General features: G+C 39.1%; 2 protein-coding genes across 6 annotated transcripts in view; one reads left to right on the forward strand and one right to left on the reverse strand.

Moving 5' to 3' along the window:
• Positions 1-5,391, forward strand: part of pitpnm2 (phosphatidylinositol transfer protein, membrane-associated 2) — a 63,970-nt gene extending 58,579 nt beyond the window's left edge. For all 5 annotated transcript variants that reach the window (XM_008423355.2, XM_008423356.2, XM_008423354.2 and 2 more), the window contains one exon: positions 476-5,391. In XM_008423355.2, coding sequence (XP_008421577.1) covers positions 476-808 — 333 coding nt within the window. In that variant the 3' untranslated portion in view covers positions 809-5,391. The remainder of the gene's footprint in view (positions 1-475) is intronic.
• Positions 5,392-8,555: 3,164 nt separating this feature from the next.
• On the reverse strand, positions 8,556-23,332 carry LOC103473261 (kinesin-like protein KIF2A). The gene is made up of 21 exons (XM_008423359.2): positions 23,144-23,332; positions 22,204-22,298; positions 21,703-21,822; positions 21,375-21,429; positions 20,110-20,229; positions 18,194-18,294; positions 17,726-17,821; positions 17,462-17,516; positions 16,757-16,919; positions 15,870-15,960; positions 15,306-15,369; positions 15,138-15,229; positions 14,910-15,052; positions 14,621-14,825; positions 13,549-13,659; positions 13,404-13,471; positions 12,320-12,403; positions 11,299-11,443; positions 10,182-10,283; positions 9,905-10,040; positions 8,556-9,232 (listed from the first exon to the last, which is right to left on the reverse strand). Exons 1-21 carry the CDS (start codon positions 23,202-23,204, stop codon positions 9,147-9,149), a joined length of 2,193 nt encoding a protein of 730 aa, XP_008421581.1. The 5' UTR covers positions 23,205-23,332; the 3' UTR covers positions 8,556-9,146.
• Positions 23,333-23,524: the final 192 nt, after the last annotated feature.

Below are 23,524 nucleotides of genomic sequence, written 5' to 3' on the forward strand. Positions count from 1 at the left end.
CTACATACTATAAAGTTAATATTTTACTTCATCTTGTAAAAAAAATACTTTATTTGATAAGCATTTAGAAATTCATCCAAAGTTGAGTCAGCAGCAGGTTTCAGCAACAAGACGCTTCAAAGTGATCAAATATAACACAATTAATCAATGTTCCAGTTATTATTAGCAATAACTGGAACAATTAGCATTTTAGCCTTGATTAAAAGGAAGTCAGTGTTTCAGCAGTTTTTCAGTTTTCTGGAAGTTTGGTTCTGGATTCAGAGATTGATATAAAAGCTGATAGATCCAGAACCTTGAAAAAAAGCTAATAAAACAAAACTCTTTAATAACCCAGGAGGAAAACGTCTCATCCTCTGAGTTTGTATTTCAGTATTTTCCCACATTAATTTGTGACAGAAATGTTTTTTGTTTTTTTTACCCTACTGTTATGGTGAGCCATTCGTTCATAAACTTGACCGTCTAACCTCCCCTGCAGTTCATCCCAGACGGCTACGCCTCCCACCTGTCCCAGCTCGAGTACAACCAAAGGTCTCGGCCGGCCAAGTCCACCTCCACCCGCATGGTCCTGAGGAAGGGTAGCTTCGCCCTCGGGGCGGCCGGAGGGGATTTCCTCCGCAAGCGCAGCCACATCTTCCGCACCATCTCCTCCCAGCAGCCAGGGGGCTCCGGCAGCCAGCCGGTACGGACCGAGCGCACGCTGAGCCAGTGCGAAGGAGAGCGCGAGCGCTCGTTCGCCGCCGCAACCCAGAGGAGCATGAGCATAGCGGCGGGTTGCTGGGGCCGCGGCAACAAGGAGGGGCCCAAGTGAAGTTTATGCAGGGAGCCAGAGACGTTCCGTGATCTCTGGACGGGACAAAGACCCGGACGGACCGGGTCGCAGGTCTGTAGGGAGGCAGAGACCAAAACATTCTGTAGCATGATCCTCTTACCATCAGACTTTTATAGGACGCATCATGTAAAAAGAAAATGAAATATTATAAGCCTTAAATTCTAACGGGACCGCCTCCTCTCTGTCCCGGCATTCACGCTCATGAGCTCAGGACTGTTTGATCCTCAATCGAACACAAGTCTGATCCAAGAGGTGTCTGACTTTTCTCCTCATCTTCTGCTCCACCGTCTCTGACAGCATGCCGCCACGGCATCAAGGCGAGAAGAGGCAGAAACACAGATAAATCATAAAACGGTTCAAATCAAAACACAAAAGCAGATAGTTTTGGTTTATTTTGTAACATACATGAAGAGGAACAAAACTTTATTGCCCCTTTTATTCCCAACTATAGAAGGAAATAAAAGTTTTATCTCTAGGGTATCTGTCATGAGTACTAAGCTCCAGAAACACTTTTTTTTTTAAATCTTTGAGTCATAAAATTATAGTCATAAATATGATAAATGTCACATATAGTTTATCCTGTTGGAGCCTGCTTGTTTCCTAAAGACGGAAAAAACACTAAATCTTACCAATTAAGTATCTTAGTACACTTGAAATAAGACTAAATAACTTAAATATAACACTTTAGCAAGGTAAATAAGTCAATCATTTTTGCATATAAATAAAAACTACTAGTTCCACTGGAAGATTCTTCTTAAACATTTAGTGAAAAAAATCACAAATATTTAGCTTCAACTTGCTAATTACATTCTTAGGAAGCTAAATATTTAGTGTCAAAGAACTTCAGAAAGGGGGCGCAGTGGTGGCGCAGGGGCAAAGCACAACCCATGTATTGAGGCCTTAGTCCTCATGCTGGTGGTCACAGGCTCGATTCCCAGCCTGCTGCATGTCCTCCCCTCCCTCATAACCCTCCTTCCTGTCAAACTACCTTCAAATAAAGGCCACTAGAGCCAACAAAACCTTAAAAAAAAGTACTTCAGAAAGAGTTAGCAAGCTCAAAATTAAGTTGGCTAACTAGATGTAATTTGAAGCTAAATTTTGTTTTAAGTGACAATAAGCTATCAGTGAACATTTATGGCTGCATTTATTTCATTTGGTAATGTCTAGCCGTTGCTAGTGAAGGTTGGATAGAAAACTTGTAGAGCTTGTATTGCTAACACAGCTAGCATATCCAGTTAGCAACAATTAGCAAATCCAATTTTTGGAACATGATTAAAATCTGATCCAGTTCTGACTTCAGAGATAAAAATACATCAAAAATCAAACCAAAACTCTCTGCTTTTCTACACACTAAAAGGAAAAAAAAAGTATAATTTGGAAGTTTGGTTAATGGACTGTGTCGTATCTAGTCCCAATTCCAGAACAGGATTGTTTGTCGTCCTTATATTTTTTTCAGTACACATTACAGGACAGCTGTAGTTTTTATTCCTTTTCCTTTCAGCGTGGCCTTTTGGCCACAAAAGGCCTTAAAATCCCACAAGACACTGACTCCACAGCGAGAACAGGAAGCAGAAAAACAGGGCATGCAGCATTAAAGCACCAACTGAACTCTGTACAGTCCACAGCAACTATCCCTTTATATAACCATCTGCTTGCAATACCTCGGACCCACCTGCTGGTGGCGCTCTGCGACCTGTAGCCGGGAGTCAGACAGACGGCGTTTCCAAGCTTTGTGCTCTTTTTGTGTTTCCACGTTATGGACTCAGTGTTGCTGATCGAGGACGATGACATGTGAAGCAGGAGTAGTTTTTATTGCACCAAAATGGCCGAAGAATGCGTGGAAATGTTTCAGCCTGAATGTTTCGTGGTGCGTTCAGGGGTGAATGTTGAGGTTGGGAGGATACGCCTCGTACCTCTCCTTCGTCTAAGACGACGTATTATGGGTTTTGCTGCTTTTCTTCTACTAAAATGTAGATTTTCATGCAAAATGGACTTTTGAAAAGAAGACATGTCATGTCTGATCCAGGAAGCCAGAGTGGACGAAACGGATGATGAGTTAAAGGAAGGCTCTGTAGACAACAGTCAGCTGACAGCAACAGTCAGGTGCCTGAATGGAGACTGAAATCAGCTCAGTTTGGGTCAGATGTTCATCTTGCTTTAAAAGTTAAACATGTCCTGAGCACAAAATGTGCTTCCATTTTAAGTGATGGAGGAGAAATTGCCTCAGTAGTGAGTCAAATTTTAAAACTAGAAAGATTTGCGTTTCCTGCGAAAATGCAGCGCGACTGCTGTAAGCAGAATGCTTTCGGTGAAAACTGCAGAAGCATTTGTTGTCCGCTGCAGAAAACTTGCACAAATGTAAAAAAAAAAAGCAGAAGCAGTGGGAAAACAGCAAGACAGTCTGCAAGAATATAGAAATTGTTTTTTTGAAAATGAGTGGAAACTTAAGTCAATGCTAAAAAGTTCCAGATAAGAGTTTCAGATGCTGTTACAGAACACTGTTTATAAAGCAAACCTATAAGGTATAAAGCTCAGAGTGCAGTCAGAGCAGAATGTAGCGATGATTTTAACTAATATACTACAGGTTGTGGTTTACTAAATATGTTTTGCAATATTAAGTTACTCATTTAGTTTGCAAACAGCATTATTTAAGCTAAAATGCAACAGCTAGCTAAAATATTTATAATAGCATGAAAGCTACCACTACATGTTGACATGGAGTAACAAAGTCCATTCAGAATAAAAAATCATATGTAAAAGCTAAAATTAGCCAAACTGCTAATGCTAGCTAAAATGCTCTCAATAGCGAGTGGACTATCACCAACATGTTAATTAACATCAACTCACTCCATTCAGTCTATTTTTTAGCTTTTAAATGAAAATGTGCTAAAATGCTACGTTATTAAAGAGGGCTAGCTCTAGCAAGTTGATCTATGGTAGCATATTCTGTTCAATATACAGAAACCCATGTTGGTAATGATAGCAACATGACAGTGTTACCTAACATGTTGGCTAACATTAGCTTAATCCACTCAGAACATCAAAATGAGCTAAAAGCTAATGTTTGCTTCAATGTTATTATCATGTTAGCTTTCACTAGGATGTTGTTTAAACTTAACTTTGTCCATTCAGTAAGTTAACTTTGGTTTTTAAGCCGAAATCGGGTAAAAATGTAATAAATGCTATTATAATCATGTTGATTTATGCTAGCATGTTGGATAACATTGACTTAATCCATTAAGTAAGGTAGGTAGCTTTAGTTTTTAGGTCAAAATTAGCAAAATAGTTCATGTTAGCAACCGTGCTATCTTTATCATGCTAGCTTGCTATTTCCTGTAGACGAACCCATACACGATTAAGATTATTCAATTACTTAAAAATGTAATTTGCCAGATGTAGCCATAGCTTTTTAACAAATTGTTTCAATATTTCATTATTTCATTATCAACTGCTGTTTCAATATTTTGGAGTGCTAACGGTAATGACCCTTTAAAATATTTCCTTTTCACCCTCGCTTAGACTGGAAGTGCATTCAAGACACAGGTGTTTAAAAATGAGGACCTGACTGTATTTCAGTTCAATTCATATAATCTGGATTGAACTGGATTAGCTGACTAAAGAGTCCTTCCATCCAGCCTGTGGGAGTTTTTGAAAGCTCTTGTCTGTTTCCACTCTGTGTGACCAACGATGTCTTCATCCCACAACAAAAGCCAAAATCATTCTCTAATACTGTAGTGAATCAACTATTTAACCTCATTGTTTCTTTTTGCACTAGTTTTCAGGAGCGTATGTAGTAGTTATTGTTTATGTCACTGTTTTTGACTGTAGTGAAATTTCCCCATTGATTTCTGCCAGGGTGAGAAACTCACTGTGTGTGTTTTTGCGTAGAAAGGAAAACGGTGTCAGTATCATGAACGTGCCAAACTGTGGCTGTAGATGAAAACAGGAAGATTCAGACCAAGAATTTTAAAATACGGCTCAGTGCAACCAAAATCAGACGACATCTTTTAGGTATTCATGTCGTTAATCTTTTCCGGTCCTCAGGACTACATTTCCCATAATGCTTTCAAAGTAAAGTTCCAGAAGTTTACATACCCTCGTGATGAATTTAGAGCTTGTAATCATTTAACTGAACCATTTTTTAAATAAATTAAGAGTAGCCTTTTAAAAGAAACTTAATTGGAAAAATAAATTACGCTATAAACTTATACTTTATATTTATAATAGTCACAAAGTGACCATTCATGGACACATTAGGTTGTTAATTGTTATAATTCTCAGGCAAATATATGATAATCCCAGCGACAGTGCAGTAATTTTAGACCTGTTGTTCTGACAGGACATTTGCCAGTAAGATTCGTAAAAGAATAAATCAGAAAACAACATGAGCTTCTTAAAGTTGTGGATTAGGCATGGGCCGGTTAACAATGTCACAGTGTAGCAAAGTACAAGTAAAAATAAAACTAACATTTTTTTTTAGTTGCCAATGGTACAGTATCAGCCGATATTAATAGTTTGAATAGTTTTTTACCGTATTGATCCAATAAATAAAACTGGCCCGATATTGACAACCGATATTTATTTCCATCTTGGGGAGTCGGGGAGATGTTGGTCATTTGTATTTGTTTGACTGAAGCAGAGAAGTAGTGATAAAGTCAGCAGTGTGGTGGTTGTTTTCTTTTTTTCAAGGTGTCAAAAGACTAGTTAAATACATTTATAATATATATATAAAATTGGTAAATATCCATTATCAGCAATATTGTTGTCGGCATCGGCCCAAATCCAACGTATAAATGACTGAACCCTTTCATGCTGTGAGAATCTCATACTGACCCATGCCTAATGTAGCTCCACTCACATTCACACAGATCTACAGGATCCCCTCTGTTTACCTCTATATTTCATTAACCAGGACTGATAATGAACATTTGTTCTGCCACACATTTCAGATTTCTGGACCCAACCAAATAATCCCCCTTTGGCTGCTGAGCCGGGTCAGAGTGTCCGTTCATAATGGATGTGTCTGTGTAAATACTGTAAAGATGTACATGTAGAACCTCAGTGGCTGAGAGTTATTTATTTTAGTTAAGGGTCATGATGTTGTTCTGGAAATTTCAGGTAAAAATATATTTGAAATATGTAGCATTTGTTTCTGGCCGTTTGGCTCATTAAGGCAGTGGAGCCCGGGAGGTTTCTGAGTTTTGTTTCCCTGTGCATCGTTCTGGTTCTGGTTCCACCACAGGTCAAAGTTTACCACAACACAAGCTACTGGACGAACCGGACACACCACCTGCACACAACTCTTTGTATTCAAACCTGCTGTTGGCCTGTGCTGTATCTCTAGCATTTTATAGGATTTCATGAAACAGTTTTTCAACCTGGAGTGTTTTACAGAAAACCTTTGACTTATAACCACAGACTGCTTTTACCAGTCACCAGTACGCGCATGGAAACCCATCGAGAACTGTTTAACGATCTGCTGCATGTCCTCTGTCAAATTGGAACCACTTAATAAGATTATTATTATTAATACAGCAATTATGTTGTTCCAACATTTCTCAATTCCTCAATAAAATATAGATATGGGAAAAAAAAACCTGTCGCTTTTGGATGAAATTGACATTTTGTGCTTCCACTCAGATTTGTTGTTTGTGAAAAAGTTCAAATGTTTTTTATTTAGCGATCGAGGAGAAGTTTGGGCTTCAGAATAAAACTTCTCAAGTTGTTCAACCAGACAGGAGACACAAACCAAGAGATTATTACTTTCACAAGCCTGTTCAAAGATTTCTCCAGCATTTTTTAAGACGGGAACAACTTGAACATCTAATAGTTTATTAGCTCCCACACATTAAAAGGCATTTTATGTAAATAAAAAAAGGACACATACAACAAACAAGAAGAAGTCTTTTTTTATTGTTATTTTGGCAAAAGAAAAACTTTTCAGAAATGTCCTGCAGGTAGCCTCTCTGATTACAGCGCCCCCTTTAGCTTAGTTAAGGTCAGTTTAGTTTCAGTCAAACCTTTTTACACACCGTGTCGTCACAAACACAGTGGCTCGTTTTCCACACCACGTCAGAGTGTTTGCCCCGAGCTGAGATGAGGGGAAGAGCAGGAAGGGAATCCTCCACATATTGCACAAAATGGCAAAACGCTGTTTATAAAATTGGCCAAAAACAACAAATTGACAGTAATAGTAATAAAGATAAGCTGTGATTGACCATATAAAAAATTCTCTCAAAAGAAAAAACGTATTCACATTTAATTGTTCTTGAACGTAGCGCTTGTGACATATGCATACAAATTCTATGGAGGGCCGAATTGGAATTAATTAGCCCGCTTCCCAGCGTCACAGGATCGTTCAATAACCGGGACAAAGAGGGAAACCTGCTGTTTAGAGATGATAGACGTTCAATAGGCGCCACCTTGCGTTCAAAAAGTATATCGCGGCCAGCCAGTGACGCTAAACAAACACCAAATGGCGATTCATTTGTAACTCCGCCCCCTGGAGCTAAACCAGACCTTTTAAGTCGAGCGCTGATCTACAATAGTTTTACAGCAGACAGAAATTTGTGCCATATTAATCTCTTCATAAAGTTTATTGTTTCCTTTACATAGTCATATAAATATTATTCAATGAGGCTGCTTAAAATTATTTTAAGCAGCTTTAAAGCACTTTTTAAATTTGTTGTTCTGCTGTAATATTAATATAAGCAGAAATGAATTATAATTAACTTGTAGACTAATGACACATTTTTGTCAGAGGGGACAGAAGTCACCTCTGGGGAACCACATGTGACCTTCCATTTAATCTCTACAGGCTCCTGAAACAAACCAAACTGAAATAATTATTCTTGGACATAAATAGAAAGCATCAAGTCAACACACGGCTCCATCTATTACAGCTGATGTAGTGATGGACCTGAACATTCAGCGTCACATAAAGACAGTTACAAAGTTGACCTTCTACCAGATGAAGGACATTTCCAGGATTAGAGGACTAATGTCACAACAAGAGTTACTTTGTGTCCCCAGAGTCAGAACCAACATGGAGAAGCAGCATTCAGTTTCTATGCATCCACAAATTTGGAACAAACTTCCGGAAAACTGAAAAAACTACTGAAACACAGAGTTTTCTTAAAATAAAGGCTAAACCCCATTAGCAAGCATAGCATTTAGTACTACTGTAAAAGCCATTAAAAACCAATATGGTTTACCGTCAATGTTTTAAATTTGAACTGCTGTCACTATTTGTGCCCATGCAGTGAAGGAAAAACAATGTATGAAAAAAACTTTGCCCTTTAAAGGGCAACATGTGACATTTAACACATGTTCACACTTAATGCTGAACTGGAGCATTAGATTGCAGCGCTTTGGGTTATTTTAGTTTATTCTGTTCAGTCAATAGCAAAGTGTCAGCCAGAGTAATAAAGTTTTGATTGGACTATGAACATACATAGAGCAGGAAAAAGGTCATTTTCCTAGCAACAAATTGAGACTTTATTTTGAAAGTCTGATCTTTACATGCAACCGCAAAAATGATAAAACACTGTGGAGAAATGTGCAAAAAATGTGCATAATTTTTGTCTTTCAAGAGATCCAGATTTTAAAAATATCTATCTATCTATCTATCTATCTATCTATCTATCTATCTATCTATCTATCTATCTATCTATCTATCTATCTATCTATCTATCTATCTATCTATNTCTATCTATCTATCTATCTATCTATCTATCTATCTATCTATCTATCTATCTATCTATCTATCTATCTATCTATCTATCTATCTATCTATCTATCTCTTAAAACTAGTGAAGCTCAGGGCTCGATTAGTAATGTCTGACTTTTCTTCCTACATGTACTTCCATCAGCGCCCTCTACAGGTGACAAAGGCTGGCTTTGTAATCGTCTTTATGCATCTCTGAAGGTTCAGACATTTTCATTGGATATCAACAAAAGAGGGCGGAGTTACTAATTACCCGTTGCTAAGCATTACCAGGTGAATGATAACCGCTTCGATGTGTTTTACTTTTTGACCACCAGATGTTAAACAGGAAGTGGCGCTAAATAAACAGCAGGTTCCACGTTTGATGGCGTTTTCTGATGCCAGGTGATGCTGGAAAGATCGTGTATTAATTCCAAATCGGCCTTCCATACAAACCTTGCTGAAACACTGAACGGTGGGGATGGAAGAACACGTCTGCTCTTTGGTTTAACAGGACGGATGGATGGGGGGGAATGAAATGCATGACCAGCAGAGGGGTCAAAACGTTTCTCAGTTTGTTCCTGTGTGTACAGCGACCTCATCATGGCTGCTTCAGAGCGCTCGAGGCCTCTTGGGGGTTATCTGTTTGCTAGCTTGTTCTTCTTCTTGGAGCGCACAGCGGAAGGACTTGACTTTATCTGAAAGAGGGAATAAAATCATGAATTTTAAGAGTTACACAGTTTAAAATGGGTAAAAATAAATCCCAGAGTTGGAATGAAAACATTTATGGAAACCATATTGAAACCGATTCAATGCCAAGATTATCAGGTGTTGTTTATTTCTGGTTTCATTACTAGAAATCTAGAAATCCAGAAATCTAGGAATCTTATTTTATTCATATACAAATTTATTAATGTTTTACTTATGGCAGCTTAGTACGGCCGACTGAGATTAGTCTAAGAAAATTTCTAGAAAAAAAACAAGAAATTTCTGAGTTTGAAAAGTTGAAAATTTGCCAGAAATTGAAAAAACCTTTGAAATTTGAGTGTCAAATCAAACATTTTCAAGTTGCAAAAGCTGAACATTTTCAACTTTTCAAACTCAGATATTTCAGTGTTTTTTCTCTCAAAACTTTCCAAGATGAATCTATTTTCTAACAAATTTTCAACTATTTAAACTCGCTCAGAAGACAGAGCATAGAATTAGACTGAATAGATTCCCCCCTATGGATTGGGCACATTATCACTGATGCCCGATCTTGAATTTGTTTCAATATCGGTACCGACACAGATATGAACATCAGATCGGTTCATCTCTAGCTTAGCGTGGGGTGAACTGTGTTTAATAACAGCGCTGACGTTGCATTTTACCCCTCAGCTCGGTCAGGATGTCGATCTTCTGGTCCAGGATTTGCTCCAGCTGGGTTGCATAAGACTCCACGTCGTAGTCCACCTCCTCCGTCATCTCTAGAAGAACCTTCTCGTCCTCCAGCCAGCGGATCGACTCCTGGCAACAGCAAACTGCACTGTGACGCTCTGCTGACATCTACAGGTCAGACTCAGTAATTACATGAACATCCTAACATTTATCCTCTATTTTCCCCCCAACAGAAAAACATCAAAACTCTTGAAGCCTGCACTGCTGTACCTGGAACACGGCCCGGTGGTCCTCCAGCACCTGCTCCTCCATCTCCACCAGCTGAGACACGACTTCATGGAAGGTGAAGAGCTGTGGAGAAACCTCCTCCTCCTAAAAACAAACAGGAAACAGACCTTTCTGTCTCACATGAAATCATTTTGGTCATTCTGACCAACATAAAGTCTGATTTAACTTCAGACTGTGAGAAAAAAAAAAGTGTGTCTTTTTATTTGGTGTTTAAAAACATCTGGTCTCAACTGTAAATAACGTTTGTGCATTTCATTACAAAACTGTAATGAAATGCTGACTATGAGTATCCAGCACTTTCAAGGACTTTACCCAGAAATCAAGCACTTCCCAAACCTTGAAAACACCAAATTGAAATTCAAGCATTTTCAAGTGCACCTCTGAGTGCCAACGTGTCCAAAACTGACAAAAAACTTTTTATGTTTTATAAAGAAAGACCCTTATAAGTTGCAGAAACATCTGGAAACAGCTCGATTTTTAGCTTCCTTGCTCTAATTTCTTGCTTTTCTATTTTATTTTATTTATTTCAAACATGATAGAAGTATAAAATCACACACATTAACGAAGGATGACAACACATATTTTTGTACCACAATAATCTTAACTCGCTAGAAAAGGATTAGGATTACCCCATAAACTCATACTATATTTTCAGATGGACCCTCATTAATAAACCAAATAATAAATAAATAAATTGAAAAAATTAATTAAAATCTTACAAAACTTTTTCCAGGAAAGAGGAAAGAAATGAACAAAACATAATATGAAGCACTACAAATACTTTCCAGATGCATCGTGGGTTTGACCATGTAGACTTTAATGTTACTGTATTGAGTTTGTTATATATAAAGTTACACATATACCGGCGGCTGTGATTGGCAGAATTTTATTTATATTGCAAAATTCTGGCCACCACAGTTTGACATTTTTTGTTTTTTTTTACAGTGTGTAATTTGAAGTGATTAAAAGTCTGAATATGAATCTACTTGTGGTGATCTGCTGCATTTTCCTCATAGTTCAGATCCAAAAACTTACTTTTAACTACTGTCTCTACTTTCTTGGTTTCTTCTTCTTCTGTGGTTTGTGACGTTTTGCTTACGTTCTGTTCGCAGAGCAGCTTGAGGTCGTCTCTCTGCGGGGAGCTGCCGACCCCCCACTGGGCTTCTAGGACCTCCAGCTGGGTGATGTGCCCCTCCTGGTGGCCGTCCAGAGCTGCTGCAGGGTCCACCGCCAGCTGCTTCATCCTGACAACACATCACAGCTTACAGAGGCGTCAGGAGGAAGAGGAGGGGCTTCAAGGCACAAGTTAGGAGGTGAGGTCTTGAAATAAATCAGTTAAATCACTTTAGTCATAACATAATGCAAGTTTAAAACAGATTTAACTTTTTTTCCCCCCCATTCTTTTGGATTAAGAGACCAAAAGAAGTGTCTCAGTAACTATAGCTGATCTGCAACGATTTGACTGAGATAGCTAAACAGAAAATCATGCCGCACTTTTCAGATTTAACTCCATTTCCAGCCAGCTCTATCACCGCCATGTTTCACTAACAGGATCTTGTCGTTACTTTAGTGTAAGTGAAAGCGTCTTCTTTCACAAAAAAATGTCTCTAAATAAAAGAACATTAAAGTTTGACAAAAAGGTCAGAAGGAGCAAGAACACGTTGTTAAGGCAATTTGGTAAACCACTGACATTTCAACATTTTGGACGGCTTTGAATCACATTCAACTAACAGTCACTAAACGCATCATTTATGAGTAGTTTTGGTCTCTTTTACTGTGTTTAAAAGAGGAAGGAAAATATAAAATCTGGTTAGAATTAGTGAAAAAAGAAGCAACTAGCAGTTTGTAAATGGCAGATCCTTTGTTTAGGACATTTGTCTCCAAGGTAACAACCATAGAAACTATTAGACATCACAGCGGGTCTGATTCTCTCCTCAGTGAACCAGTTTTTTTGCCACTTTGAGTTGATTTCTTGATGTCTTAAATAACAATAGCAGCCTGTTCAGACGTGTGACCATGAAGGCATCTTGTCTGCCCTGCTTCCCTTGGAGAGAGATGACAAATGAATGTTTCTTTGGGGGAAATGTTTTGCATGACGTAAATGGGTGCAGCGATCATACTCATAAGTGGGTGAGAGCTCCGAGCGGCCGCCTCCGCCCTGAGAGAAGGGGATGTCTGACGGACTGATGCCAAACTCCTTCACCCTGCAGACAGAAGAGGCAGAGGAGAGAGGAGGATCAGACATATTTAGTTTGTTTACAGCCTCAAACTGTTGCATTAAATAATAAACAGAGCAGCCATATTGACAGCAGATGTTCAGTATTTGAGGCTGTGGACAGACAGACAGACAGACAGACAGACAGACAGACAGACAGACAGACAGACAGACAGACAGACAGACAGACGGCAGCTGGTTGTGAATGTGTGAAATAGTCGGGTAGAAACTACATTTACATGAGTAACTTTTTGGAAAAAAATAACTTTTTCTATGCTCTATTTAAGCAAACTTTTTTTTTTTTACCAATAATTTACACACCTGCAGTTTTTGTTAAAGCTTTCATAAGTTTTCATTGTTACATACTTTATTTTCATTTTCATTAATACTCTGTAGATGTGTTTTTATTTTTTATATATGGTTATATTTTATGAATTTGTGATCAGCTGATGAATGACTGTAAACTTGGACTATGTTGTATTTATTTCTAAGCTGTTTGGATGGAGGCTTCACATGAGCCCACTGGGCTTTTGCCTCTTCTTGCACTCTTATTAATATTTATCTTAATGTCTTTCATCTGTATTTTTAATTGTGCAAAAGTAAAATAAAATAAACTAAGTTTTATATCGACAGAAATTGTTGTGAAAAAGTGTTTTGTTGGCCAGATTTTTTTATTTTGCAATAAATTATTTTCATTTTGGTTTTTGATACACCAAAATGTCCACATAACTTTATACTCTGATCTGTCTATTGATGTAATTTTTCAATATTAAATAACTGATGATTTGATCGGTCACTCAAATATTTTTTCATTCTTACTTGAGTCATTTTCCAGCTACTTTTACTTGAGTACAAATATGAACTAGTGGTACTTTTACTCAAGTCTAATTTTTGGCTGCTCCATCCTCCTCTGCTATGTGACATAGTTTCTTAAAAATCATAAAAACATTTGAGATGAATGTTTTCTAATCAAAGGAAACTCATTTTACCTGTTGGCATATCTCAGAGTATTTAATGTGTTTTCACAGGAGGCCATCCCAGGAGAAATGGTTGCTATCTGGAGACAGAGAATCATGATGATGCCGTGGGTGTTTACAGCAGTGGGTGCAGTGTCCTTTGCTCCTGATGTCTCACCATGCATGTTCTTGAATTTTCTCCAATGAAGGAGTCTCTGAGGACTTGGGTCAGCTTGCTGGCTCTGAACGGAGTGTGAGGTTTGTTCCTGCCCAGGGCGCGGATGCATTCCTACAGCAGGAGACCAGCAAACCCAAATTCACTCAAAATGATTTAGCATTTAACTATACAAACTGAAGAAGAATGAAGTAAGCATGGCATGCTGGTGACTCTCTGCTCCAGTTTACATATTGTCTCTTTTTTAATTCCACGTTAGCTTAGATTTATTTTTGCACGTTCATGTTGTTCAATTAATTACACAGGTCTTAACATGTTATAAAAATGTCACACAATTCATTGCTTTTTTTTTTTTCTTTTAGTTTTTTTTTTTTTTACATAAAAAGGTTCTGGTCAGAACCTTTGTATTAGCCCATTTCTGGTACACCTGTAAATCTCATGCACAAGCAACAAATCTTGGCTCATTGAAGGTTCATTTTTGCTTCAAAAAATGATCTGACTGGACTTAGGAAAACACTATTGTTGTGTTCAAGTTGTGCTAAACGGAGTTAGCCTAGTGAAGCTATTAAGAGCTATAGTAGCATCTCAGTGCTAAACATATAGCAGCAGCACAGACGGCCCCAACGCTAAAGTCAGTGTCTGCATTTCTAAAGAATATTTTCAAAGTTCCAACAAAGCTAAATGGATATAACAGCACCAATCTGATGGCTGAATAATCTACTGTGTACAAGTACATTTATAAAAAGATATTTAAGAATGATTTAAAATAAAAAAGTAATGGAAAAAAACATTGATCTCAAGCTGAAGCTCTGTTCCTTGCTAAAACATCACTGTTCATATTAAACTGCCCATCCTCCAGAGAGACATAAACCCAATACCAATGTAATTAAAAATGTTTCTATTTAATATAGATCCTGCAGGTGATGCTGCAGCATTTCCACTAAATGTGCTCAGAGGAACCTGAATACCAGCATGTCAGTGACACAGAGCAGCCCTCCATAGGAATCCTCTCTGCTCTGGCTCTGTTAGAGCTAATCGGGTTAGCCAGCGGCGTCTGGAGCGGCGACTCGCTGACCTTCAGCGCCAGCAGGCTCTTGTTGATCTCGGCTCCTTCCAGTCGGGTCTGCCGGTCGGCGCTGGACGTGTCGGCCCCTCTCTCGTTCCCCGCCAGGTCAATGAGCGAGAACTTCCCGTGCATCTTCCCTCGCCGCCGCAGAATGATCTGGAACACGGCGTGGCTCCGAGAGGAGTGAGCGTTCGCTGAGGTCTGACCCGAAGTCCTGGAAACCCAAACGCTCTGTCAGATATTTTCTAAACAAACTACTGCAACGTTTGGCTCAGAGTTAAACTCCTCTGGCGTTCACCTGCAGCTGTTTCCCATCTCGATGAGCTTGAGGACTTCCTCGGTGCATTTCACCTCCCTCTCCTGCAGCCCCACCACCTGCACCTGCTGCTTCCCGTCCTCCAGGACCCGAAGCTTAGCTTTACGGTTTAGCAGGTCGAACACCTTTGAACACAAGCAGAGGTACTGTGTAATTAAGCCGCTCCGCCGCTCTGGGTTCAGTCAGCTCTTTGGTTGTTGAGACGCTAACCTTTCCGCTGTAAATCTCAAAAAATGTGGCAAAAACTTGCAGATCCAACTTCTTATAAACGGGTTTCTTCAACATGAGAAAAACATCTCTGGCTGCCGTGAGAATGAGAAATAAACCCAGTTAATTCGAAGAAATGTTTAACGCAGCAGTGAAACAGGAGAAACTGACCTGACAGTGCGTAGATGCCCTTTGAGCAGTCCTGGTTCTTCCCAGAAAAGTCTCCTCCCATTGTCTGGAATCACACACAGTCCAACAGGAATGAAAAACATGAGAGGAAAACTGTTGTGAATGGGGCTGAAATGATTAATCGGATCAATCATGATGGATCAGATAATCGTCTACTAGTTTAGTCGTTAAGTAATCATAAAATTCATCATACAGGCTTAAAAAAGGCTATTTGCTGAAAGAACTCACTCACTCAGAGCAGTGATTAAGTTGTAAACCAAAACTGTAATTAAAAAAAATAATATTTTGCAATAAAAATCAAATCCTGTCTGTGAATCTGTTGTACTCTAAACTCATCAAGTGGCATCTTTTAATGTTTTTCTATTATTGTATGAAAAATGCTTAAATTAGCAATCAACAGAATGTGCCAACTTTTTCTATCTGATTAATCGTCACAACAATTAATCGATTAATCACCAGAATAATTGATCAGTCGTTGGAATAATTGATAGATTAATCGATGACTAAAATAATGTAGTTATTTCAGGTTCACATGAAAGCCCTCACGTGTGTTTTTCCACTTCCTGTTTGTCCGTACGCGAAGCAGGTGGCCATTCCTCTCTCAAAAATGGTCTCTACCAGCGGCTGGGCCGTAAACCTGCAGCACAGAAGAACCTGTTAGCAGCAAAACAAATACAAACCTGAGAACTTCTCTTTTGACCTGAATTGGAAAATATTCCAATGATTGGCGAATCTCAAAAATCTGGCTTTTTTCTGGCCAGTGAATGCACCACACTTGTTCTAATAGCTTTAAATATTCCCCAGGAATGTAAATATCATAGTTTGTCCTTCTTAGCACCGGTGGGGTGTTTAAAATCAATTCAGACAAATTATAGAGAGCATTCAAACATACTGAAGCATCCGGTGTAATCAGGAAGGTTTACCCTTATCAAGCAAAGTTGTATTTTTGCAAGTCAAAAACTTTCAAACTTAGAAATCTGAAATTGTCTAGTGGTCCCTCCAGTTTTTCACGATTCCATCATTGCGGAAATTTGCGTAAAATTAAAAAAATTCCCACATGCAAATCCATAATTGTGAGTTTATTGCAATTTTTTCACAAGAAATTGTCAAAAATATTGAGTTTAAATGACTAACTCCCACCAGCAGATGGGAATATTTCTTACTTCTTCTACACTGCTACCTAGTTTGTGAGCTACTTAAGCTCTTTAAAGAATAAAAATGTTTAAGTGTTCCATCTGTCTGCTTGTTACTTTTTCTTCATGTAGATGTTGGACTGGTTTTAGCTTGAAATAAATATCGCAAAATTCATCCATGCAAATATTTCTAAACAAAATCAACTATATTGATCGTAAAACTCCCCCCAAAAAACAGTCATCTGCAGGGGCTGTCTGATGGACGTCTGGCTATGAAAAAACAAAAAAACCCAGACACACCTGTAAACCATTTCATTGGTGGAACTCTTGTCGAAGGCGTAGTCGAATCGGAACGTCTGGTTCTCCAGGAAGCGGGTCAGGTCCACTTTCTGCTTCGGCTCATGGACCATCACCACATCCTTACTGGGAATGGTGATCACATCCAGATCCTTCACTGATAACTCTGAGGAGGGAGCACAGGCTTTGATTACACACATACATTTAACAAGTCCATGTTGTTTATTTTTGTGTCAAGTATGAATCAAGATTGAAATAATAAATGTCACATTTACAACATCAATTAGAACAATGAGTATATTGTCGTAGCAGCAGTAGTAAGGATTATTGTTTTTCTTTTTTTAAATAAAAGAAGTATGTGTTAATGTTTTATTTTCAATATTGTGATTCATAAGCTGCAACATTTTTACTCATGATTATCCTACCATGTGAATCTCAAACCAGGCCATGTGAGTGAATGATATGATAACTATCACCTAGGAGAATGTATTTTATTACAAACTGTCATTTCTTTGTTCTGTATTGAGAGCTTTTTTTCCTCAGGGTCTACAGAATGCTGTATCCATGGCAACAACATCTGCTTCCTGTCTCTAGTGAAATCATGTGTGAGTTTGACTGTTGAAGCTCAGCTACAGCACAAGGTTTAACTATTAACTCAGACACGGTAGCACAGTTTATTATAAAACGGTCTGAACACGCTCATCTTACCTTTTTTATTTAGGGGACGAGCGCGAACACACACACAGATCCTGTGCTCCTCAATCTGAAACAGAAAAATCATTCTCCATTTAATTTCCTCTGTTTATGTCCTCTTTTTCCTCATCTATTATTCCTTGAAATCATTTTCATTCTTGAATCTATTTTGTCCTTTAGAACTACTCCACTGCCTCTTTTCCTCTAATCATCCTCTGGCTCCATATCTGCAGCATCTCCTGCTTTCCCTGCACAACCTGTGCAGTGTTTCTGACTCACAGCATCATTGGAAGTTAAAGGTCTGTAGTCCAGGCTGGCCCTGAAGTCTCTGATCATGCACATGATCTCATAGTTGGGTAGATTGACGTCGACCTCCTGCAGCGAGACAGAAAGGAGAAAAACCACAACAAAGAAATCAGCCTGTCTTACTACCATAAAAATATGTTTTTTTGTTGTTGTTTTTTTTACTTTGCAAGGGTTTTTGAATGTCAGGACTAGTGGACTCTGGTTTACTTTTCACTTTAAGTAGGTTTTTTTAAAAATCAGTCCACTTGTTTTATCAGTCCTGATTATGTCTAGAAGACAACAGTTCTCTCTGTAAGCAGATAGAAAATAAGGAACGGATTTGTTTAAACCAGTAAAACAGAAAGAATCCTTCCTTCACAAACAACCTCCTTTCCTCTTTGCTGCACGTCTCTATAATCAACTATCAGTGAATGAATGTGTGTGAGTGTGTTCTGTCCTCACCTGTGCCCTCTTCTCTCTGAGCTCTTGCTGCTGCAGACGTCTCTTCTCTCGTTGCTCCTGCAGTTTCTCCACTTCCTTCACACAGTTGGATTTTCTTCGTGCTGGAAATGACAAATCAATGAATTTCATTTCATTTAACCTTTATTATTTTATTTAACATTTACTTAAAGGGCAGCATTATGTATTTTCCAGGTACATATGCAATTATTATAGCACCTTAAGTTGTTATAAAAAATATAATTTAAAAACAATTAGGCCTCTGTCTCTTTAAGAAACTCCTGCTCTTTCTGAAGTTCCGCCTCCAGGAAGTCACCACAACATGGCTCCTCCATTAACCCTTTAACAAAGCTTTTACCAGCATTTCACTGAGAAGTAGCTCCTATAATGAGCTCAGTTGATGTTCAGTTCCACCAGGGGTTTGCTAATTGCTGCTGGCTAGTCTGAAGGAGCTGAGAGGGGGAGGAGCTTTGTCTTTGAAGGCGGAGCTCAGTCCCCTCCAAGTGTTTTGCACAGCTGAATGGTTGCCATGGGAGATTAAAGGATTTCTTAAACATGCATGAAAGAATCAAAGCAAGACTCCAGCTATGATTTTGATGACAGAATCACATTATAGCACAATGTGCAGCTCAAAAAAGTCAATTCCACATTATCTAGGTAAATTGATTGAGAATAAATTCTCATTTTCAAAAACGCTGTGTACGTAACTAAATAACGATTAATTACTAACTGAGGTATACAGACTGAAAATAAGGCAATTTGCTCAAAGAGTAACATAATCAGAGCTGTAACGAAGCCAAAACTGAACAAAAAATATGCATAGTTTGCAATTAAGATAAACAGCCTTTGTGTGTAAAAATTCTCTTATTAAGCACTTTCTGTTATCCAATTATTAATTGATTAATCAATAAACAATCACCAGATCAGCCCTACTAATAAGTCAAGCAGAAAGGGCAAAGCTTTTGGCATGTTGATGTTTGATATAATTTTAGCTGCAGATGCATCCTTTGCTATGAATGATCCAGAATAAACTAAAGGAATGTTGCGCTTTTGCACTTTAGGCAATAAAATGTTTCTTATTTAAAAAAAGGAATTGAATTATGGTTTAATTGCATCTTTAAATGAATTTCTAAAGTTGCATAAAATAAGCTGAAGTGGTTAAATGAGAAAGCTGCAGAACGTGTCAATATTGTTATCTGATTAATGGACTAATCACCACAATAACTGGTTAATCATCAAAATAATTGTCAAAATAATCAATAAATAAAATAACCATTTTCTTTGTCTATTGTCTCTCTCTGGTTTCTATGAATCTTTATATGTACTTGTTGGTTTATGAACATTTGATTTACACATAATGCGGCCCAAGAAGGCAAAAGATGAGCTCAAAATGTAACTTTTATCTACAACTAATTTATAAAACCGGGGAAAAAAGGATTTCTGGAAACATAGCATAGAAAAAAGCCCAGACCATCTGAGGTTGACTTGACCTTACATAGATTTAGATTCTGACTCTAATAGTACTGAGAAACGATGAGCAGCTTGTGTCACATTTAAATGACTCAACAAATAGAAAAATCATACAACAGTAAAAAGAAACAAATTAAACTTCAACATTTTCCTTTAGTTACAGGATTTAACAAGATGTACAATTATTAAAAAGTTGCAAGAGCTGCATCTTGATGAGTTTCTTTTTGTATCCACATGTTAGCCGTCCAAACAGCAGGAACTGAAACAAGCGCTGCAGTATGACTGCACCGGCAGTGAAAGAGGCTTTGACTAGATGAAGCCCAGCTGTCTGGGACTGGGAGCATGACATCACTGGATGGGACCGCACCAGAACACAACAACAGAGGGGCCGGACGCACCACTCAGAACCAAAACAGAACCGTGCGCTGTGCCCCGACCGAGCATGTTACCGTTCTGCTGCTGCATCAGAGTCTCCTTCACTGCAGGCTGGGGGGTGATGGAGGGCGGGGGGGGTTCTGCAGCCTGACTGTGCTGGCTGGGACGGGCCCGGGTCGTTCCCACCGCTGCAGCTGCAGAGCACAGCAGAGCGTTGGTCGTCGTCACAGATTGGAAAAGAACCAGAAATGACAAAAAAGTTGAACTTCAAATTCTGAGATCAGCATTATCTAGTTAGGGCTGAATCGATTGATCGATTAATCGGATTAATCATGACGAATCGAATATGAATCGTCTGACTTTAGTCTATAAAGAAAAATCTATAAAATCTACAGAACTTGGACAAAAAATTGTTGTTTCAAGGAGAATGTTCTAGATTAATCATGTTTTCTCACTATAAATTCTAACAAAACTAATCTATAATTTAAACAACACATGTTTACATGTTCACCACTGTACTCCATAAATGCTATTAGGACTGACACGTAGAGAGCATCTTCAGCTAACTTTAATACGACACCACAGGGCAACAATCTGAGATATTCCAGCAGTTGAATAAAATAAATTTACATACAATAAACCAATCAGAGTGACTGGAATTAAATGATTTTATACCTGATCAACAATTATTAGTGATTATTCAAATCCCACCTTTTTTTCCTGATCAGTGAATATAGCACACATTAGCATGAACAGGTTGTAGCTGACAGGTAAAACTGCAAAGCTGCAATGGAAACACTTTTTATTGACTCATGAGTCACATGATCAACAACTGGATGCTACTACTGGAGAAAACGACGAAGACGACGACAACAGGAAGTAGCTGGAGGATGACGGCGCAGCGTTTTTTTAATGACTTATTGCATTAACACACTTATTCATGTGTGATTTAAATGTATTTCTTATTTATAAAAACAATGCAATAGCGAACTTGAGTTTTTTTCAACAGAAGCAGATTTTGTTTTCTTTTGCCAAGATTTGTGCACATTTGAAACGTAAACGCAACTACTATAGATTTGTGCAAAGTTCTGAAATAAACTAACTCACTTGTTCACAAAAATATTTCATTACACGCAGCCACGTTTCTGATTTACAAAATCATACATCAGGGTATCAAATTTTGACTTTCTCCATCTTCCATAAACAGACATTTTTCTCTAACTTCACCAGAAAGTGTCCAGTAACAGCAGGGTGTCAATATTTCCTTAACTAACAACAGTGGGAGTATTCAAAATGGAAACCGACACCACTCAAGACTCAGTCAGTGGGTCAAACATACCTCTGTTCTCCCGTGGAGCATTTTCAGGTTTAGGTATCGCTGTGATCCGTCGGGTCTAAAAATGTAACAAAAGTCAAACGTTCGATAAAAAAAGAAGCACGCATGCTGAATAAAACACACCCAGGAAGTCGTACGCTTCTGTCATGGATGCAAGAGTATAGACTGAAAGTTTAAACCTAAGAAAATGAATCTTTTCTTAGTTTAAAATAATGAATTTATGCCATAAATTGTATTAAATAGTTGCAGTGGCAGGTTTTTTTGAAATTCCACACATTAACCTAAAAATAGGACATTTTTATGACGGTCTGTTGTTAAGTAAAGAGCAGACCTTGGGGACTTTGCTGGCTTTAGTGATGCTAGACGGAGGAAGAGGAGCCTCGGGACTCTGAGGTATTTCTTCATCAGGAACGATATCTGGATTCAAAGCGAAGATGCTCTCCAGGTCGATCTGAGGAACACAAGACGACCACAAGCTGTTTATCTGTGTGAGAGCTGAAATAAAGCCAGAATGGAACAATTACAATGAGTTTGGTGGCAAAGTTTAGGAATGGGAGCAGCTCTAACCCAGAACATTTATGATCCACTGTGGCACATAATATTTTATACTGTCAAGTTTAAAAAGTTTATTTTCACACATGATGTCTTTGTTTTTTTTATTTCCAAAAGCTTCTCTTTCTGTTTTTATATAGAAATCGCATTCCAAACCTTGAAAATTGTGAACTGAAATTAATGCATTTTAAGGGATTTTAAGCGCCATGACTAGTGCGTTTCAGATCATGATAAATTTGACTTAGTGATAAAACACAACTCAGAGCAGCGGCAGGTGTACCTCCTTCCCCTTGGTGTCTCCGTTCTCTATCCACTCCACCGTCACACTCTCATTGTCTTCGTGTAAGGACGTGACCATGGCCTGGTGTATTCGCCCTGTGGTGAGGATGCAGACACAGGTAAATTCTGATGCAGGACTGCAGATGCTGCTGGGTCCTTAAAGTCAAATCCAAACTAAACCAGCCGGTTTAGTGCAAACCATGTTCATCTTTTTACAAGCTTTCATTTGTTGTGTTTGATTAACAGAAAATAAGCTAAATCAAAGTGTTTCAGGATGTAATTTTATTAATAACCATCATGATGCCAATGGGTGTGGCTGATGTGACTTTTCCCTGTCAGTCAATTAATTTGCTGCTCAAGCTAATCAGCTGCTTTAAGCTAAAATCATCATAGGGGAGACAGTAGTGAGGCCAAACCCAGCAGGGATCAGCTGTTTCTGTTTTTCTTCTTTTAATGAGGTATAGTGAAGTGAGAGGGGAGAGGCCCATGCAGCCATCCTTCAGCCCAGCATTCAAAGGCCACAGCTGGATGCTGCAGTGCAGAACGGTGGATGAATACACCCCGTCCCACACCGGAGGTTTTAATGCCGTGACGCAGAGGCAGCGGGGCAGGTGTTCATCCCGTTCACAGCCGGACAGCCGCGCAGGTGGACGGACCCGCCCGCCTTACTGGCTGGCTGTCGGTCTGCTGCCCCGCAGGCCTACCGGCTTCAGACTGCATGACAAACATGCGACAGTACGGGGCGGAGGAGCGGAACAGCCGTATGTTTACAGGCCTTTCCGGCTCACACCGCGCAGCTCTTTAACACTACAACCCGGAGAAAGTGTTAATGTGACCAGCTTGCATTAGCTAGCCAAGAAGCCGTCGGTTCTGCTCGCTCCTCTCCTCCGGACCAGCCGGATGGAGCGGCGTGTGCGCGCGCTGCTGGGCCGGCCACGTACCGTCGCTTCGCTTTATTTCCACGTAAATGCCCACGAATATCTTCCCGAAAATCCCGGCCATTTCTCTCCCGTGTCGTCTTCGCCTTGTCACCCAGTCCACTTTGTGCAATGCTGCGGAGACTGAGAGGTCACTGGCGGCCAGTCAAAGGAGAGGCAGCGGAGAGGAGAGAGGAGAGGAGCTGGTGCGCATGCGCGCATCTCTCGCCAAACCTCTAGCATCCTCCGTTAGTCCTCACCTGCTTACAGAGGATTTCAGCCAACATGGCCACCTTCTGTTTGTCTTACGAAAGTTATTTTAAACAACTTAAAACGACTACTTAATATTTTTTGTTCTGGCATAAAACCACAACAGAAATTGTACTCAAGTAAGAATACTTCACT

The sequence above is a fragment of the Poecilia reticulata genome, linkage group LG12 (assembly GCF_000633615.1).
Source record: "Poecilia reticulata strain Guanapo linkage group LG12, Guppy_female_1.0+MT, whole genome shotgun sequence".
NCBI lineage: Eukaryota > Metazoa > Chordata > Actinopteri > Cyprinodontiformes > Poeciliidae > Poecilia > Poecilia reticulata.

Bases quoted from the DNA above. Each gene is read 5' to 3' on its own strand.
- LOC103473261 (XM_008423359.2), bottom strand. From the start codon at position 23,204: ATGGCCGGGATTTTCGGGAAGATATTCGTGGGCATTTACGTGGAAATA. The intron at 15,053-15,137 runs GTTAGCGTCTCA...TTGTGTTCAAAG, and splicing joins TTGAGATTTACAGCGGAAAG to GTGTTCGACCTGCTAAACCG. The intron at 12,404-13,403 runs GTAAAATGAGTT...TTCTGTCTGCAG, and splicing joins ACTCTGAGATATGCCAACAG to GGTGAAGGAGTTTGGCATCA.